This window comes from Hemitrygon akajei, chromosome 25 (assembly GCF_048418815.1).
Source record: "Hemitrygon akajei chromosome 25, sHemAka1.3, whole genome shotgun sequence".
In the NCBI taxonomy this organism is placed as follows: Eukaryota; Metazoa; Chordata; class Chondrichthyes; order Myliobatiformes; family Dasyatidae; genus Hemitrygon; species Hemitrygon akajei.
Window position 1 is genome coordinate 25,863,660 of NC_133148.1, and position 20,885 is coordinate 25,884,544.

Below are 20,885 nucleotides of genomic sequence, written 5' to 3' on the forward strand. Positions count from 1 at the left end.
GTGAGGTGACCAGAACTCCACATGTGGTCTAACCCGGTTTCTGAAGCTGCAACATTACCTTGTGGCTCTTGAACTCATCATCATCAAAATGCCTGTTTGGGGCAGCAATGAAGGCCTTCCATCTCTGTCCCACCTTGGACATCTTCTCTATTGTGCCCCAGGTGTGGTCCAGGGTCCTCATCTCTGCCTCTGTGATACGGTTTTCCTCCGCCCTTCGTGGGTCCGGTGAAGTGCTGGCCCTGGTGACACACGTTCTCCTCTCATCATGTTCCCAACCCATCTCCAACGTTTCCTCAGGGTGACTGCAGCCACGATGACACTGAAGGACTCGGGCATGGTCGGAGATCTTTCTAGGCCAGAAGATGCGGAGGATCTTCCGGAGGCTCATGTTGTGGAATGGCAACAGCTGGGCAAAGTTTACCTCTGTCATATCTTGAACTCAGTCCCCCGATTAATGAAGGCCAACACATCGTGCGCCTTCTTAACCACCTTATCAACTTGCGCTGCTGTTTTGAAGGATTGAACTCCATCTGCCATTTGTCAGCTCAGCTCTGCATCTTGTCAATGTCCTGCTGTCACCTACAACAGCCATCTACACTATCATTCATGAATTGTTCTGTTGTGAATAACTTAATTTATGCATGCATTATATTAAATAGTGTATAATTCATGTCAATATATGCATAATTTATGTTAATTTGAACACAATTTGTGTTTGTGATTTGTTACTGGTGGAAAGAGTTAATTTTTCAAGTACTTATCCCCGAGTATGTGTGCCCTTGACTACAATACACTTGGTAATTCCTATGTAAACAGTCATGGTGCAGTGTGGCGTCTCGGACACAGGGTGGCGCTGTGGTTCAATGGTGAGACCAGTATTGTCTCTGGGTCAAGGAAGCACTGGGTTGAAGGGTGGGGGAGGTCAGGGGGATGCATCCCTCTCCCAGGCCCGTACCATCCTACTGTGGAACAGGACTGCCATTCCTCCGTCAACCCGAGAAATCCCTCCCCCACATGGACAGGGTGGGTGCGGTGGGAATGGTTTAAAAATCTGATCACATAGTGACTACTCCATGTGGATCCCCACACCCTCTCACTCACACTATCCCATCCCGGCCCCTACCCAGCCAGGGAGGGCGGGAGGCAGAGAGAGGGAGGCAGAAAGTGAGTCAGAAAAGCACCCTCTCCAACTCCCTCCCCCGACCTTTCCCTTCCCTCTCACCACCCCTCTCCATCCTAAACCTCTCTCTTATCCACTCTTCGCCTTTCTCATTCCCTTCATCATCCCAACTCTTCTTATCCTCTCTATCCCCTCACCCCTTCCCTGTCCTCCCCCTCCCTCTTCCAGTCTCCTCTCCCTCTCGCCTCATCCCTATCCTCTCTCTATATCCCTCACCCCTTCCCTCTGTCCTCCCCCTCCCTCTTCCAGTCTCCTCTCCCTCTCGCCTCATCCCTATCCTCTCTCTCTATCCCTCACCCCTTCCCTCTGTCCTCCTCCTCCTCCTCTTCCTCTCCCAGTCTCCTCTCCCTCCCTCGCCCCTCTCGAATCTTCCCCTTTAAGGATCCTGCCCTTTAACTGCTTCCGACGCCGGGTCGGACGTCGCCTTTTATTCCGGGAGACGGAAGGAAGGAGCGAGGGGAGATCGGCACCGGGATCGGGATTGAGATCGGGATCAGGCTCAATACCGGGACCGGGACCGGGACCAGGTTCAGGACCGACACCGGGATCGGATCGGGATCAGGACCCGGATCAACACCGGGACCGGGACCGGGACCGGAACCGGGTGGAGGTGCCAGATAGGGAGGCCGAGTCCCAGCGGCAGGGACAGAGCGACCGGTACCGGAGGGTGAAGGGGGGCGGGGAGGTGGAGATCGGGAGAGGAGGCAGCGAGACTGAAGAAGATAATGTTCGGGGATGAGGGTGAGGGAGGGAGATGGACAGAGGGTGAGGGAGGGAGATGGACAGAGGGCGAGGGAGGGAGAGATGGACAGAGGGTGAGGGAAGGAGAGATGGACAGAAGGTGAGGGAGGGAGGGAGATGGACAGAGGGTGAGGGAGGGAGGGAGATGGACAGAGGGTGAGGGAGGGAGGGATATGGACAGAGGGTGAGGGAGGGAGAGATGGACAGAGGGCGAGGGTGGGAGAGATGGACAGAGGGTGAGGGAGGGAGGGAGATGGACAGAGGGTGAGGGAGGGAGGGATATGGACAGAGGGTGAGGGAGGGAGAGATGGACAGAGGGCGAGGGAGGGAGAGATGGACAGAGGGTGAGGGAGGGAGATGAACAGAGGGTGAGGGAGGGAGAGATGGACAGAGGGCGAGGGAGGGAGAGATGGACAGAGGGTGAGGGAGGGAGAGATGGACAGAGGGCGAGGGAGGGAGGGAGATGGACAGAGGGCGAGGGAGGGAGAGATGGACAGAGGGTGAGGGAAGGAGAGATGGACAGAAGGTGAGGGAGGGAGGGAGATGGACAGAGGGTGAGGGAGGGAGGGATATGGACAGAGGGTGAGGGAGGGAGAGATGGACAGAGGGTGAGGGAGGGAGGGAGATGGACAGAGGGTGAGGGAGGGAGAGATGGACAGAGGGCGAGGGAGGGAGGGAGATGGACAGAGGGCAAGGGAGGGAGAGATGGACAGAGGGTGAGGGAGGGAGAGATGGACAGAGGGTGAGGGAAGGAGAGATGGACAGAGGGCGAGGGAGGGAGGGAGATGGACAGAGGGTGAGGGAGGGAGGGATATGGACAGAGGGTGAGGGAGGGAGAGATGGACAGAGGGCAAGGGTGGGAGAGATGGACAGAGGGCGAGGGAGGGAGGGAGATGGACAGAGGGTGAGGGAGGGAGAGATGGACAGAGGGCGAGGGAGGGAGGGAGATGGACAGAGGGTGAGGGAGGGAGAGATGGACAGAGGGCGAGGGAGGGAGGGAGATGGACAGAGGGTGAGGGAGGGAGAGATGGACAGAGGGCGAGGGAGGGAGGGAGATGGACAGAGGGTAAGGGAGGGAGGGGGATGGACAGAAGGTGAGGGAGGGAGGGAGATGGACAGAGGGTGAGAGAGGGAGGGGAGAAAGATGGAGGGAGAGAGAGTTTGGCTTATCAAGAGAAAGGAAAAACACTTTGAGATGATGGGGTATGGAGGAAGGGGGAACGGAGAACTAGAGAGAGCAAAGCCAGTGGGAAGCGGTGGTGGGTGAAGGGGTGTCAGGTGGATGGGGGGAGTCTGACACCTCAGGGGGTACAGGTACAGTCAGACGGAGGGAGAGGGATGGATGGGGGTACCGGTGGGCCACCATCCCAGGCACCTCTCTAAATGCATCATAAATGGTCACAATTAAAGGGGGAGTGTGTGATTGGACGGTGTGGAGGGAGTTTCACTCTGTGTCTGACCCCGGGAGTGTGTGATGGGACGGTGTGGAGGGAGTTTCACTCTGTGTCTGACCCCGGGAGTGTGTGATGGGACGGTGTGGAGGGAGTTTCACTGTGTGTCTGACCCCGGGAGTGTGTGATGGGACGGTGTGGAGGGAGTTTCACTCTGTGTCTGACCCCGGGAGTGTGTGATGGGACGGTGTGGAGGGAGTTTCACTGTGTGTCTGACCCCGGGAGTGTGTGATGGGACGGTGTGGAGGGAGTTTCACTCTGTGTCTGACCCTGGGAGTGTGTGATGGGACGGTGTGGAGGGAGTTTCACTCTGTGTCTGACCCCGGGAGTGTGTGATGGGACGGTGTGGAGGGAGTTTCACTGTGTGTCTGACCCCGGGAGTGTGTGATGGGACGGTGTGGAGGGAGTTTCACTCTGTGTCTGACCCTGGGAGTGTTTGATGGGACGGTGTGGAGGGAGTTTCATTCTGTGTCTGACCCCGGGAGAGTGTGATGGGATGGTGTGGAGGGAGTTTCACTCTGTGTCTGACCCCGGGAGTGTGTGATGGGACGGTGTGGAGGGAGATTCACTCTGTGTCTGACCCCGGGAGTGTGTGATGGGACGGTGTGGAGGGAGATTCACTCTGTGTCTGACCCCGGGAGTGAGTGATGGGACGGTGTGGAGGGAGATTCACTCTGTGTCTGACCCCGGGAGTGTGTGATGGGACGGATTGGAGGGCGATTCACTCAGTGTCTGACCCCGGGAGTGTGTGAGGGGAGGGAGTGGAAGGAGATTCACTCTGTGTCTGACCCCGGGAGTGTGTGATGGGACGGTGTGGAGGGAGATTTACTCTGCCAGACCCTGGGAGTGTGTGATGGGATGGTATGGAGGGAGATTCACTCTGTATCTGATCTCGGGAGTGTGTGATGGGACGGTGTGGAGGGAGATTCACTCTGTGTCTGACCCTCTGTGATGGGACGGTGTGGAGGGAGATTCACTCTGTGTCTGACCCCGGGAGTGTGTGATGGGACGGTATGGGGAGAGATTCACTCTGTGTCTGACCCCGGGAGTGTGTGATGGGACGGTGTGGAGGGAGATTCACTCTGTGTCTGACCCCGGGAGTGTGTGATGGGACGGTGTGGGGAGAGATTCACTCTGTGTCTGACCCCGGGAGTGTGTGAGGGGAGGGAGTGGAAGGAGATTCACTCTGTGTCTGACCCCGGGAGTGTGTGATGGGACGGTGTGGAGGGAGATTCACTCTGCCAGACCCTGGGAGTGTGTGATGGGATGGTGTGGAGGGAGATTCACTCTGTATCTGATCCCGGGAGTGTGTGATGGGACGGTGTGGAGGGAGATTCACTCTGTGTCTGACCCCGGGAGTGTGTGATGGGACGGTGTGGAGGGAGTTTCACTCTGTGTCTGACCCCGGGAGTGTGTGATGGGACGGTGTGGAGGGAGTTTCACTCTGTGTCTGACCCCGGGAGTGTGTGATGGGACGGTGTGGAGGGAGATTCACTCTGTGTCTGACCCCGGGAGTGTGTGATGGGACGGTATGGAGGGAGATTCACTCTGTGTCTGACCCCGGGAGTGTGTGATGGGACGGTATGGAGGGAGATTCACTCTGTGTCTGACCCCGGGAGTGTGTGATGGGACGGTATGGAGGGAGATTCACTCTGTGTCTGACGCCGGGAGTGTGTGATGGGACGGTGTGGAGGGAGATTCACTCTGTGTCTGACACCGGGAGTGTGTGATGGGACGGTGTGGAGGGAGATTCACTCTGTCTGACCCCGGGAGTGTGTGATGGGACGGTGTGGGGAGAGTTTCTCTCTGTGTCTGACTCCGGGAGTGTGTGATGGGACGGTGTGGAGGGAGTTTCACTCTGTGTCTGACCCCGGGAGTGTGTGATGGGACGGTGTGGGGAGAGTTTCTCTCTGTGTCTGACTCCGGGAGTGTGTGATGGGACGGTGTGGAGGGAGTTTCACTCTGTGTCTGACCCTCTGTGATGGGACAGTGTGGAAGAAGTTTCACTCTGTGTCTGACCCCGGGAGTGTGTGATGGGACGGTGTGGAGGGAGATTCACTCTGTGTCTGACCCCGGGAGTGTGTGATGGGACAGTGTGGAGGAAGTTTCACTCTGTGTCTGACCCCGGGAGTGTGTGATGGGATGGTGTGGAGGGAGATTCACTCTGTGTCTGACTCCGGGAGTGTGTGATGGGATGGTGTGGAGGGAGTTTCACTCTGTGTCTGACCCCGGGAGTGTGTGGTGGGAGGGAGTGGAGGGAGATTCACTCTGTGTCTGACCCCGGGAGTGTGTGATGGGACGGTGTGGAGGGAGTTTCACTCTGTGTTTGACCCCGGGAGTGTGTGATGGGACGGTGTGGAGGGAGTTTCACTCTGTGTCTGACCCCGGGAGTGTGTGGTGTGAGGGAGTGGAGGGAGATTCACTCTGTGTCTGACCCCGGGAGTGTGTGATGGGACGGTGTGGAGGGAGATTCACTTTGTGTCTGACCCGGGGAGTGTGTGATGGGACGGTGTGGAGGGAGTTTCACTCTGTGTCTGACCCTCTGTGATGGGACGGTGTGGAGGGAGATTCACTCTGTGTCTGACCCCGGGAGTGTGTGACGGGACGGATTGGAGGGAGATTCACTCTGTGTCTGACCCCGGGAGTGTGTGACGGGACGGATTGGAGGGAGATTCACTCTGTGTCTGACCCCGGGAGTGTGTGACGGGACGGATTGGAGGGAGATTCACTCTGTGTCTGACCCCGGGAGTGTGTGACGGGACAGATTGGAGGGAGATTCACTCTGTGTCTGACCCCGGGAGTGTGTGACGGGACGGATTGGAGGGAGATTCACTCTGTGTCTGACCCTGGGAGTGTGTGATGGGACTGTGTGGAGGGAGTTTCACTCTGTGTCTGACCCCGGGAGTGTGTGATGGGACTGTGTGGAGGGAGTTTCACTCTGTCTGACCCCGGGAGTGTGTGATGGGACGGTTTGGAGGGAGCTTCACTCTGTGTCTGCCCCCGGAGTGTGTGATGGGATGGTGAGGAGGGAGATTCACTCTGTGTCTGACCCCGGGGGTGTGTGATGGGACGGTGTGGAGAGAGTTTCACTCTGTGTCTGACCCCGGGAGTGTGTGATGGGACTGTGTGGAGGAAGTTTCACTCTGTGTGAGACAGGGTGGTAATGTCGGGGTAATGTCACTGACTGCCTGTCCCTCTTCTCTCTCTTTAGAGCCCCTGCCCCCTCCCACCGACCTTGTGCCTTGGAGTCAGGATCGTGAACTGGTGCCCCATTCCACAGTTCCTCTCCCTCCCCGGAATCTCAGACCCCTCCCCTCCCCTTCGCTGGGCGATGGAGGGTGAGGGGGTGCTGGCTGACCCAGACTCTGCCCCACCCTGTCAGACCCCCACCCCCCAGGAGCCGTTTGGGGGGATGGTCTCACGGCTGGGGGGCTTCGAGACGCTGATGGGGGGCTTCGGCCGACACCAGCGGCTGGTCTGTGTCCTCAGCTGGCTCCCCCTGCCCCCCCTGGCCTTTGCCCTCCTCTCGGGGTCATTCCTTACCCTGGTGCCGGCCCACCACTGCCGGGGGGAGGGCGAGGATGCGGGTGCGGGATCCTGCCAACTCAACAGCAGCGACCGTCGGCCCTGTCCGTATGGCTGGGTGTACCAGCCCTCAGAGGGTCTGAACACCAATATCATCACCCAGGTAGGTGGAGTCACCCCTCCTCCCTCCCTGCATCCCTACCCTCTCACCTCCCGTCTCTTCCTCCCTCGCTCCTCAGTGAGCCTCATCCTCTCTCTGCCTCTACCCTCCTTTCCACCGTTCTCTCCCTACCCACTTCCTCACTCCCCTCCCGTCCCCTTCTCCCTCCATCGCTCCCCTCGCTCTCCCTATAACTACCATTCCTTCTCCCTCTCCCCCTCCACCCTCCCCTCCCTATCTTCCCTCCTTCCTCACCATCCCCCCGTTTCCTTTCTCCCTCCTCACCTTACTCCTTACAGCTTCTCTCCCTTATCCGATCTGCCGTGTGGGGTTTGAAATCGTCGCCCCTCTGGTTTTGTGCAAGTCACATTCTCTCTTCACCTCTAACTTGCCATCTCCACCTCTCTCTCTTCCCGTCCTCTCTCTCCCCGCACTCTCGTTCTCTCTCTGCCCTCTCCCTCTTTCCACCCTCTCTCCCGCCCCGTCCTCTCTCCCTCTCTCTGCCCACCCCCCATCTTTGTCCCCACATCCTCTCTCTGTCCACCCTCTCTCTCTTTCCCTCTCCACATCCTCTCTCTCTCCCTATCGTCTCTCTTTGCCTCCACTCTCTCACTCTCTCTCTTTCTCTGTGCTCTTTCACTGCTCTGTCCCTCTCATCTGGTCCCTTCACTCTCCCTGTCCTATCTTTCACCCTCTATCTCCCTCTCCCTCTCTGTCTCCCCCCGGCTCCCTCTCCCTCCCTCTCCCTCTCTGTCTCCCCCCCCTCCCACTCCTTCCCTTTCCCTCTCCCTCTCTCTCTTCCTGCTCTGTCCCTCTCCTGATCCCACTCTCTCTCCCATTGCCCTCCACAGTGGGACCTGGTGTGTGATTCCTCCTGGAAGTCGTCGTTGGAGGAGATCTGCTTCGTGCTGGGCTGCCTGGCAGGCTTCCTGCTACTGGGGTACTTGGCGGATCGGTAAGTGCCCCTGCTGCCCTCGGGGACCCACCACAGTGCTCGCTCCCCCCCCCCCAGTTACTCACCTCTTCTCTCCCCCTCCAGGTTGGGACGAAGAATCACCTGCCTCCTGTCCTTGAGCCTCTCCATCCTCTTTGGGATCCTGGTGTCTGTCGCCCCCAGCCTCCCTGTCTTTACCCTGGCTCGGTTCTTCCAGGGATCTGCAGTTGCCGGCCTCCTACTCTCCCTCTACCTCATCCGTGAGTGGGGCAGGGCTGGGGAGGGAGGAAGGGAGGGAGGGCAGGTGGAGGGGGCAGCAGAGAATGGAGCAATGAGGGGGAGGTTTATATATAAAATCCCCTGAACCCCTGGATCAGATCCCAGTCTGTAACCCACTCCCGGGGATCTGTTATTATATATATAAACCCCCTGAACCCCTGGATCAGATCCCAGCCTGTAACCCACTCCCGGGGATCTGTTGTTCTATATATAAACCACTGAACCCCTGGATCAGATCCCAGCCTGTAACCCACTCCCGGGGATCTGTTATTCTATATATAAACCCCCTGAACCCCTGGATCAGATCCTAGTCTGTAACCCACTCCCGGGGATCTGTTATTCTATATATAAACCCCCTGAACCCCTGGATCAGATCCCAGTCTGTAACCCACTCCCGGGGATCTGTTATTCTATATCTGAACCCCTGGATTAGATCCCAGCCTGTAACCCACTCCCGGGGATCTGTTATTCTATATATAAACCCCCTGAACCCCTGGATCAGATCCCAGTCTGTAACCCACTCCCGGGGATCTGTTATTCTATATATAAACCCCCTGAACCCCTGGATCAGATCCCAGCCTGTAACCCACTCCTGGGGATCTGTTATTCTATATATAAACCCCCTGAACCCCTGGATCAGATCCCAGTCTGTAACCCACTCCCGGGGATCTGTTATTCTATATATTAACCCCCTGAACCCCTGGATCAGATCTCAGCCTGTAACCCACTCCCGGGGATCTGTTATTCTATATATAAACCCCCTTAACACCCGGATCAGATCCCAGCCTGTAACCCACTCCCGGGAATCTGTTATTCTATCTATAAACCCCCTGGATCAGTTCCCAACCTGTAACCCACTCCCGGGGATCTGTTATTCTATATATAAACCCCCTGAACCCCTGGATCAGATCCCAACCTGTAACCCACTCCCGGGGATCTGTTATCCTATATATAAACCCCTGAACCCCTGAATCAGATCCCAGTCTGTAACCCACTCCCGGGGATCTGTTATTCTATATATAAACCCCTGAACACCTGGATCAGTTCCCAACCTGTAACCCACTCCCGGGGATCTGTTATTCTATATATAAACCCCCTGAACCCCTGGATCAGATCCCAACCTGTAACCCACTCCCGGGATCTGTTATTCTGTATATAAACCCCCTGAACCCCTGGATCAGATCCCAGCCTGTAACCCACTCCCGGGGATCTGTTATTCTATATATAACCCCCCTGAACCCCTGGATCAGATCCCAACCTGTAACCCACTCCAGGGGATCTGTTATTCTATATATAAAACCCCTGAACCCCTGGATCAGATCCCAACCTGTAACCCACTCCCGGGGATCTGTTATTCTATATAGAAACCCCCTGAACCCCTGGATCAGATCCCAGCCTGTACCCCACTCCCGGGGATCTGTTATTCTATATATAAACCACTGAACCCCTGGATCAGATCCCAGCCTGTAACCCACTCCTGGGGATGTTATTCTATATATTAACCCCCTGAACCCCTGGATCAGATCCCAGCCTGTAACCCACTCCCGGGGATCTGTTGTTCTATATATAAACCCCCTGAACCACTGGATCAGATCCCAACCTGTACCCCACTCCCGGGGATCTGTTATTCTATATATAAACCCCCTAAACCCCTGGATCAGATCCCAGTCTGTAACCCACTCCCGGGGATTCGTTATGTCATATATAAAACCCCTTAACCCCTGGATCAGTTCCCAACCTGTAACCCACTCCCGGGGATCTGTTATTCTATATATAAACCCCCTGAACCCCTGGATCAGATCCCAGCCTGTACCCCACTCCTGGGGATCTGTTATTCTATATATAAACCCCTTAACACCCGGATCAGATCCCAGCCTGTAACCCACTCCCGGGGATCTGTTATTCTATATATAAACCCCCTGAACCCCTAGATCAGATCCTAGTCTGTAACCCACTCCCGGGGATCTGTTATTCTATATATAAACCCCCTGAACCCCTGGATCAGATCCCAGCCTGTAACCCACTCCCGGGGATCTGTTATTCTATATATAAACCCCCTGAACCCCTGGATCAGATCCCAGCCTGCAACACACTCCCGGGGATCTGTTGTTCTATATATAAACCACTGAACCCCTGGATCAGATCCCAGTCTGTAACCCACTCCCGGGGATCTGTTATTCTATATATAAACCACTGAACCCCTGGATCAGATCCCAGCCTGTAACCCACTCCCGGGGATCTGTTATTCTATATATAAACCCCCTGAACCCCTGGATCAGATCCCAGTCTGTAACCCACTCCCGGGGATCTGTTATTCTATATATTAACCCCCTGAACCCCTGGATCAGTTCCCAACCTGTAACCCACTCCCGGGGATCTGTTATTCTATATATAAACCCCCTGAACCCCTGGATCAGATCCCAGCCTGTAACCCACTCCCGGGGATCTGTTATTCTATATATAAACCCCCTGAACCCCTGGATCAGATCCCAGTCTGTAACCCACTCCCGGGGATTCGTTATGTCATATATAAAACCCCTTAACCCCTGGATCAGTTCCCAACCTGTAACCCACTCCCGGGGATCTGTTATTCTATATATAAACCCCCTGAACCCCTGGATCAGATACCAGCCTGTACCCCACTCCCGGGGATCTGTTATTCTATATATAAACCCCTTAACACCCGGATCAGATCCCAGCCTGTAACCCACTCCCGGGGATCTGTTATTCTATATATAAACCCCCTGAACCCCTAGATCAGATCCTAGTCTGTAACCCACTCCCGGGGATCTGTTATTCTATATATAAACCCCCTGAACCCCTGGATCAGATCCCAGCCTGTAACCCACTCCCGGGGATCTGTTATTCTATATATAAACCCCCTGAACCCCTGGATCAGATCCCAGCCTGTAACCCACTCCCGGGGATCTGTTGTTCTATATATAAACCACTGAACCCCTGGATCAGATCCCAGTCTGTAACCCACTCCCGGGGATCTGTTATTCTATATATAAACCACTGAACCCCTGGATCAGATCCCAGCCTGTAACCCACTCCCGGGGATCTGTTATTCTATATATAAACCCCCTGATCCCCTGGATCAGATCCCAGCCTGTAACCCACTCCCGGGGATCTGTTATTCTATATATAAACCCCCTGAACCCCTGGATCAGATCCTAGTCTGTAACCCACTCCCGGGGATCTGTTATTCTATATATAAACCCCCTAAACCCCTGGATCAGATCCCAGTCTGTAACCCACTCCCGGGGATCTGTTATTCTATATATAAACCCCCTAAACCCCTGGATGAGATCCCAGCCTGTAACCCACTCCCGGGGATCTGTTATTCTATATATAAACCCCCTGAACCCCTGGATCAGATCCCAGTCTGTAACCCACTCCCGGGGATCTGTTATTCTATATATAAACCCCCTGAACCCCTGGATCAGATCCCAGCCTGTAACCCACTCCTGGGGATCTGTTATTCTATATATAAACCCCCTGAACCCCTGGATCAGATCCCAGTCTGTAACCCACTCCCGGGGATCTGTTATTCTATATATTAACCCCCTGAACCCCTGGATCAGTTCCCAACCTGTAACCCACTCCCGGGGATCTGTTATTCTATATATAAACCCCCTGAACCCCTGGATCAGATCCCAGCCTGTAACCCACTCCCGGGGATCTGTTATTCTATATATAAACCCCCTGAACCCCTGGATCAGATCCCAGTCTGTAACCCACTCCCGGGGATCTGTTGTTCTATATATAAACCCCCTAAACCCCTGGATCAGATCCCAGCCTGTAACCCACTCCCGGGGATCTATTATTCTATATATAAACCCCCTGAACCCCTGGATCAGATCCCAGCCTGTACCCCACTCCCGGGGATCTGTTGTTCTATATATAAAACCCCTGAACCCCTGGATCAGATCCCAGCCTGTACCCCACTCCCGGGGATCTGTTATTCTATATATAAACCCCCTGAACCCCTGGATCAGATCCCAACCTGTAACCCACTCCCGGGATCTGTTATTCTGTATATAAACCCCCTGAACCCCTGGATCAGATCCCAGCCTGTAACCCACTCCTGGGGATCTGTTATTCTATATATAAACCCCCTGAACCCCTGGATCAGATCCCAGCCTGTAACCCACTCCCGGGGATCTGTTATTCTATATATAAACCCCCTGAACCCCTGGATCAGATCCCAGCCTGTACCCCACTCACGAGGATCTGTTATTCTATATATAAAACCCCTGAACCCCTAGATCAGATCCCAACCTGTAACCCACTCCCGGGAATCTGTTATTCTATATATAAACCACTGAACCCCTGGATCAGATCCCAGCCTGTAACCCACTCCTGGGGATGTTATTCTATATATTAACCCCCTGAACCCCTGGATCAGATCCCAGCCTGTAACCCACTCCCGGGGATCTGTTGTTCTACATATAAACCCCCTGAACCACTGGATCAGATCCCAACCTGTACCCCACTCCCGGGGATCTGTTATTCTATATATAAACCCCCTAAACCCCTGGATCAGATCCCAGCCTGTACCCCACTCCCGGGGATCTATTATTCTATATATAAACCCCTTAACACCCGGATCAGATCCCAGCCTGTAACCCACTCCCGGGAATCTGTTATTCTATCTATAAACCCCCTGGATCAGTTCCCAACCTGTAACCCACTCCCGGGGATCTGTTATTCTATTTATAAACCCCCTGAACCCCTGGATCAGATCCCAGCCTGTAACCCACTCCCGGGGATCTGTTATTCTATCTATAAACCCCCTGAACCCCTGGATCAGATCCCAGCCAGTAACCCACTCCCGGGGATCTGTTATTCTATCTATAAACCCCCTGGATCAGTTCCCAACCTGTAACCCACTCCCGGGGATCTGTTATTCTATATATAAACCCCCTGAACCCCTGGATCAGATCCCAGCCTGTAACCCACTCCTGGGGATCTGTTATTCTATATATAAACCCCTGAACCCCTGGATCAGATCCCAGCCTGTAACCCACTCCTGGGGATCTGTTATTCTGTATACAAACCCCCTGAACCCCTGGATCAGATCCCAGCCTGTAACCCACTCCCGGGGATCTGTTATTCTGTATGTAAGCACACTGAACTCCTGGGATAACTGGATGATTTGTGTGCAGAGGGAGTGGGATGGGGAGTGAGGCCTCCGTCGCCTCTCAGGAGCTGCGGGACATGGTGGGCATCCTGGGGAGCGTACAACTGACTCTGTCTCCCATTTCCCCCTCCCAGGGTTGGAGGTCTGCGACCCCCCTCACCGGCTGCCAGTCTCCATGGTATCTGGTCTGTTCCTGGTGGGGGGGGAGTTCCTGCTCCTGGGCCTGGCCGTGGTCTGCCGGGACTGGAGGCTCTTCCAAGGGTTCATCACTGCCCCCCTTGGCCTCTTCTTGGGCTTCTGGTGAGTGACCCCTGACCCCTGGCAAACTGGCGACGACCCCTGACCCCTAGCAACCCACCAATGACCCTGAGCCCCGGCAACCCACTGGCAACCTCGACTTCTGGCGCACTGCCGATGACCTCCTAATCCCAACATTTCGGTAATCACTTCCTGATCGCTGATACGCCGGTGATGACTCCTTGACTCTGACAACCCAGTGGTGACCTGCTGATTTCTGGGGCTCTGTCAATGACCCCTATCACTCTAGCAATGACCTTCTTGCCCCCAACACCCCTGCAACAACCCTTGAGCTTGTTACCCCGGCGATAGCCTGCTGACCCCAGTGATGAACCTCTGACCCAGATACCCTCGTGATGATCCGCTGGCACCTCCCACTGACCCTCGGCCACGACCCCCGAACACCCCTCCTCTGTTAACGACCCCTGACCTACCGCTGTCCTGAAGCTGTCCACAGGTCCTGCCGGAGTCCCTGCGCTGGCTCCTGTCGACGGGACGCGTGCTGGAGGCCAGGGCTGAACTGGGACGGATCCTGGAGCGGAACAGGCGCAGGGAGGATCGGGAGCCTCTGGAGCTGGAGTCCTCTTTCACCGGTGAGGAAAGCCCGGAGTGCAGACGGCGCTCCAGTGGGACGGGGAGGCAGGAACGGCACCCCCAGCAGGGCAGGGGGATGGGGGTGGCGATCTCAGCGTTAGAGGGAGACGGGGAGATGGGGAACGGTGCTCCCGATGTGACAGGGAGACGGGGAGATGGGGAACGGTGCTCCCGATGTGACAGGGAGACGGGGAGATGGGGAACGGTGCTCCCGATGTGACAGGGAGACGGGGAGATGGGGAACGGTGCTCCCGATGTGACAGGGAGACGGGGAGATGGGGAACGGTGCTCCCGATGTGACAGGGAGACGGGGAGATGGGGAACGATGCTCCCGATGTGACAGGGAGACGGGGAGATGGGGAACGGTGCTCCCGATGTGACAGGGAGACGGGGAGATGGGGAACGATGCTCCCGATGTGACAGGGAGACGGGGAGATGGGAACGGTGCTCCCGATGTGACAGGGAGACGGGGAGACGGGAACGGTGCTCCCGATGTGACAGGGAGACGGGGAGATGGGGAACGGTGCTCCCGATGTGACAGGGAGACGGGGAGATGGGGAACGGTGCTCCCGATGTGACAGGGAGACGGGGAGATGGGGAACGGTGCTCCCGATGTGACAGGGAGACGGGGAGATGGGGAACGGTGCTCCCGATGTGACAGGGAGACGGGGAGATGGGGAACGGTGCTCCCGATGTGACAGGGAGACGGGGAGATGGGAACGGTGCTCCCGATGTGACAGGGAGACGGGGAGATGGGAACGGTGCTCCCGATGTGACAGGGAGAGGGGGAGATGGGGAACGGTGCTCCCGATGTGACAGGGAGACGGGGAGATGGGAACGGTGCTCGCAGCCCTGCAGGAAGACAGGAACTACACCCCCAGCACGAACAGCGCTCCAGGCTGGATGGGGATTCAGGAATGGCGCTCCCGGCGTGGACAGGGGGACGGGAACGGTGTGCGGTGTGGTTCTTGAACTGATAGTGATGGTCTTCACCCTTTCCCCCTTCTTCCTGATCTCTCAGACCTGGATTCCTCCTACCCCGGGAATCACGAGTCAGAGCGGGAGACCCTCTGCAAGCTCCTGAAATGCAGGAATATTTGGAAAAATATTCTAATCCTGGGCTTCACTGCGTAAGTCCATGCTGTGTTTGATATCGGTGCTGATTGTGAGGGGAGGGCTGAACTCTGCAACCACCTGCTGGAGTCTGGTTCTCCATTAAAGGTTGTCGGGGGAGTGGAATGTGATCACATAACACTTACCCCTGTGGATGGGTAACGTGGCATGTTTACATAGCACTTACCCCTGTGGATGGGTAACGTGGCATGTTTACATAGCACTTACCCCTGTGGGTGGGTAACGAGAAGTGTGTGCATAGCACTTACCCCTGTGGGTGGGTAACGTGGCATGTTTACATAGCACTTACCCCTGTGGGTGGGTAACGTGGCATGTTTACATAGCACTTACCCCTGTGGGTGGGTAACGAGAAGTGTGTGCATAGCACTTACCCCTGTGGATGGGTAACGTGGCATGTTTACATAGCACTTACCCCTGTGGATGGGTAACGTGACATGTTTACATAGCACTTACCCCTGTGGGTGGGTAACGTGGCATGTTTACATAGCACTTACCCCTGTGGGTGGGTAACGAGAAGTGTGTGCATAGCACTTACCCCTGTGGGTGGGTAACGTGGCATGTTTACATAGCACTTACCCCTGTGGATGGGTAACGTGACATGTTTACATAGCACTTACCCCTGTGGGTGGGTAACGTGGCATGTTTACATAGCACTTACCCCTGTGGGTGGGTAACGAGAAGTGTGTGCATAGCACTTACCCCTGTGGATGGGTAACGTGGCATGTTTACATAGCACTTACCCCTGTGGGTGGGTAACGTGGCATGTTTACATAACACTTACCCCTGTGGGTGGGTAACGTGGCATGTTTACATAACACTTACCCCTGTGGGTGGGTAACGTGGCATGTTTACATAGCACTTACCCCTGTGGGTGGGTAACGTGGCATGTTTACATAACACTTACCCCTGTGGGTGGGTAACGTGGCATGTTTACATAACACTTACCCCTGTGGGTGGGTAACGTGGCATGTTTACATAGCACTTACCCCTGTGGATGGGTAACGTGGCATGTTTACATAGCACTTACCCCTGTGGGTGGGTAACGTGGCATGTTTACATAACACTTACCCCTGTGGATGGGTAACGTGGCATGTTTACATAGCACTTACCCCTGTGGGTGGGTAACGTGGCATGTTTACATAGCACTTACCCCTGTGGATGGGTAACGTGGCATGTTTACATAGCACTTACCCCTGTGGGTGGGTAACGTGGCATGTTTACATAGCACTTACCCCTGTGGGTGGGTAACGTGGCATGTTTACATAGCACTTACCCCTGTGGATGGGTAACGTGGCATGTTTACATAGCACTTACCCCTGTGGATGGGTAACGTGGCATGTTTACATAGCACTTACCCCTGTGGGTGGGTAACGTGGCATGTTTACATAGCACTTACCCCTGTGGGTGGGTAACGAGAAGTGTGTGCATAGCACTTTCCCCTGTGGGTGGGTAACGTGGCATGTTTACATAGCACTTACCCCTGTGGGTGGGTAACGTGGCATGTTTACATAGCACTTACCCCTGTGGATGGGTAACGTGGCATGTTTACATAGCACTTACCCCTGTGGGTGGGTAACGTGGCATGTTTACATAGCACTTACCCCTGTGGATGGGTAACGTGGCATGTTTACATAGCACTTACCCCTGTGGATGGGTAACGAGAAGTGTGTGCATAGCACTTTCCCCTGTGGGTGGGTAACGTGGCATGTTTACATAGCACTTACCCCTGTGGGTGGGTAACGTGGCATGTTTACATAGCACTTACCCCTGTGGATGGGTAACGAGAAGTGTGTGCATAGCACTTACCCCTGTGGATGGGTAACGTGGCATGTTTACATAGCACTTACCCCTGTGGGTGGGTAACGTGGCATGTTTACATAGCACTTACCCCTGTGGATGGGTAACGAGAAGTGTGTACATAGCACTTTCCCACTGTGGGTGGGGGTAACTTGGCATGTTTACGTAGCATTTTCCCCACTGTGGATGGGTAACGTGGCATGTTTACATAACACTTACCCCTGTGGATGGGTAACAAGAAGTGTGTGCATAGCACTTTCCCCACTGTGGATGGGTAACGTGACATGTTTACATAGCATTTTCCCCACTGTGGATGGGTAACGTGACATGTTTACATAGCACTTTCCCACTGTGGGTGGGTAACGTGACATGTTTACATAGCATTTTCCCCACTGTGGATGGGTAACGTGACATGTTTACATAGCACTTTCCCACTGTGGATGGGTAACGTGACATGTTTACATAGCACTTTCCCACTGTGGGTGGGTAACGTGACATGTTTACATAGCATTTTCCCCACTGTGGATGGGTAACGTGACATGTTTACATAGCACTTTCCCACTGTGGGTGGGTAACGTGACATGTTTACATAGCATTTTCCCCACTGTGGATGGGTAACGTGACATGTTTACATAGCACTTTCCCACTGTGGGTGGGTAACGTGACATGTTTACATAGCATTTTCCCCACTGTGGATGGGTAACGTGACATGTTTACATAGCACTTTCCCACTGTGGATGGGTAACGTGACATGTTTACATAGCACTTTCCCACTGTGGGTGGGTAACGTGACATGTTTACATAGCATTTTCCCCACTGTGGATGGGTAACGTGACATGTTTACATAGCACTTTCCCACTGTGGATGGGTAACGTGACATGTTTACATAGCATTTTCCCCACTGTGGATGGGTAACGTGACATGTTTACATAGCACTTTCCCACTGTGGGTGGGTAACGTGACATGTTTACATAGCATTTCCCCCACTGTGGATGGGTAACGTGACATGTTTACATAGCACTTTCCCACTGTGGGTGGACTGTGGATGGGTAACGTGACATGTTTACATAGCACTTTCCCACTGTGTTTCTGGAACCATTGATTCCAATCCCACTTTTGCAGGTTTATCGGACACGGGATCCAGCATTGCTACGGAACTTTCCGAAACAGCGACCTGGGCACCAGGCTGAGCTTCTCTGTGATGTATCTGTTGTCGGCAGGGGCCGGAGGCCTGGCCTGCCTCTTCCTGTGCGCTACCGTTGACCGGTGTGGGCGCAGGGGTATCTTGCTGCTGAGTATGACACTGACTGGCCTCGCCTCCCTCATCCTTCTTGGGCTCTCTGAATGTGAGTGGTGTGTTCTGCTTTGGAGATCCCTCACCATCCCCCCTTCCCTCCCACTGCAGTTCCTCATTCCTTGCTGGCCCTGCTTCCCTCCTTTGCTCGACAATTCATGCTCCCTTCATGATGACCCTCTCTGCTACCCCTCCCACGGAAACTTTCGGAAGTTTTGTCGATGTTGAAGCTGTTGTCAATTACCTCTCAACTTTCTTCCCCTCCCTCCCTCCCCCCCACAGACCTGAACGATGTGACCATCCTGATCTTCTGTTCGTTGGGTTTATTCTCCTCCCACGCCGTGGGAACCCTCAGTATCTTCTTCTCCTCCGAGGTCATTCCTACTGTCATCAGGTGAGGCACCTCTGATGGGTCTCCTGTTCCCGCGGGCTCTTCCTGTGCAGTCTAGGGTCTCCTGTTCCCGCGGGCTCTTCCTGTGCAGTCTAGGGTCTCCTGTTCCCGCGGGCTCTTCCTGTGCAGTCTAGGGTCTCCTGTTCCCGCGGGCTCTTCCTGTGCAGTCTAGGGTCTCCTGTATCCGCGGGCTCTTCCTGTGCAGTCTAGGGTCTCCTGTTCCCGCGGGCTCTTACTGTGCAGTCTAGGGTCTCTTGTCCCCATGGGATCTTCCTGTGCAATCTAGGGTCTCCGGTCCCCATGGGATCTTCCTGTGCAGTCTAGGGTCTCTGGTCCCCATAGACTCTTCCTGTGCAGTCTAGGGTCTCCGGTCACCATGGGATCTTTCTATGCAGTCTAGGGTCTCCGGTGCCCATGGGATCTTCCTGTGCAGTCTAGGGTCTCCTGTAATCCTTGGGATCTTCCTGTGCAGTCTAGGGTTTCCTGTGATCCTTGGGATCTTCCTGTGCATTCTAGGGTTTCCTGTGATCCTTGGGATCTTTCTACGCAATGTAGGGTCTCTTGTCCCCATGGGATCTTCCTGTGCAGTCTAGGGTCTCCTGTGATCCTTGGGATCTTTCTACGCAATGTAGGGTCTCTTGTCCCCATGGGATCTTCCTGTGCAGTCTAGGGTCTCCGGTCCCCATGGGATCTTCCTGTGCAGTCTAGGGTCTCCGGTCCCCATGGGATCTTCCTGTGCAGTCTAGGGTCTCCAGTCCCCATGGGATCTTCCTGTGCAGTCTAGGGTCTCCAGTCCCCATGGGATCTTCCTGTGCAATCGGGTCTCCTGTAATCCTTGGGATCTTCCTGTGCATTCTAGGGTTTCCTGTGATCCTTGGGATCTTTCTATGCAATCTAGGGTCTCCAGTCCCCATGGGATCTTCCTGTGCAATCTAGGGTCTCAATGCCTTGCCTGTTGGATCTGCTCCCTCGTGCTGGGATGATCCTGTGCAGTCCTTTCCTTGGATTTGCCCTGTTCCCACCCTTCTCTCTTTTGGATCAACCTGTGTCTAGCATCTTTGTCTCTTTTGCAGGGGCCTGGGCCTGGGCGTGGTCCTGGGCCTGTCGTGGCTGCCCAGGCTGAGCCGGTTGCTGTTGGAGTTGCACGGCAGCCCGGCTTACTTCCTGCACCACGTGCTGCTGGCCTCACTCGCCCTGCTCGGCTGCCTGTGCATTCTGCTGCTGCCCGAGACCAAACGGAAGCCGCTGCCCGACAGCCTGCAGCAGGGCGAGCTCTGCCGGCGGCCCTCCTTCCTCCAGCGGCCTCGCGACAACGTGCCTCTGCTGGCTGCCCCCAACCCCAGCATCTGACCAATACCCCACCCTGTACAAGCCTCGCACTCACACCAACACCTAACCTCACCCTCCCTCCCTGAAGCAGGTGGAAGACCAGGACATGAAGTACACACTACGGAACGTCCTTTTTCTCTCTTGACCATACCCATGTTTAACAATTGTGTTACTCATGTCACAGTTACAAATATATATATATTTAAAATTAAATGTTGTGTGTGCATTGAGTTGTGAGGGATAGGCAGCGGTGGGGAAGTGGGAGAGGGAGAGCGCAGGGGAGGTGACAAGGACCAAGTTCTGCTCCAGTGTCGAGGTACAACCGCAGCACACTGCTGAGAAATCTATGCTCTGGAGCTCTGGGATCCGAGGCCACAGCTTGATAGGGTCGGGCTGGAGAGCCAGTTGTCTGCTGGGAGCCTCGTACTCTTTTTCAGGCTGCGGGGGGCCACACAAGGAAAGGTTGGACAAAACTGGCTGATTTTCTCAGGAGAGGCAGAGGCTGGGAGGGAGATCTGAGAGAGGATCAGGAGAGCTCCCAGTGCGCTCGATTTCACTGTTCAGTGGAAGTTTAGGTAGGTACATGGCTGAGTCCCAGAGGCAGGTGTAGGCAGTTTAAGTGGTTCAGTATGT

At 55.0% G+C, this 20,885-nt stretch overlaps 1 protein-coding gene across 3 annotated transcripts; it reads left to right on the forward strand.

Moving 5' to 3' along the window:
- Positions 1-912: 912 nt before the first annotated feature.
- Positions 913-20,465, forward strand: slc22a17 (solute carrier family 22 member 17). 3 transcript variants are annotated; one of them, XM_073029201.1, is made up of 10 exons: positions 1,326-1,837; positions 6,584-7,060; positions 7,909-8,012; positions 8,097-8,251; positions 13,551-13,716; positions 14,161-14,306; positions 15,329-15,437; positions 18,361-18,584; positions 18,815-18,926; positions 19,997-20,465. In XM_073029201.1, exons 2-10 carry the CDS (start codon positions 6,704-6,706, stop codon positions 20,271-20,273), a joined length of 1,650 nt encoding a protein of 549 aa, XP_072885302.1. In that variant the 5' UTR covers positions 1,326-1,837; positions 6,584-6,703; the 3' UTR covers positions 20,274-20,465. The 3 variants fall into 3 exon arrangements, with proteins under 3 accessions (XP_072885301.1, XP_072885302.1, XP_072885300.1); XM_073029199.1 differs by having other exon boundaries at positions 1,326-1,790; XM_073029200.1 differs by lacking the exon at positions 19,997-20,465 and having other exon boundaries at positions 913-1,790; positions 18,815-18,930.
- The last annotated feature ends 420 nt before the right edge of the window (positions 20,466-20,885 follow it).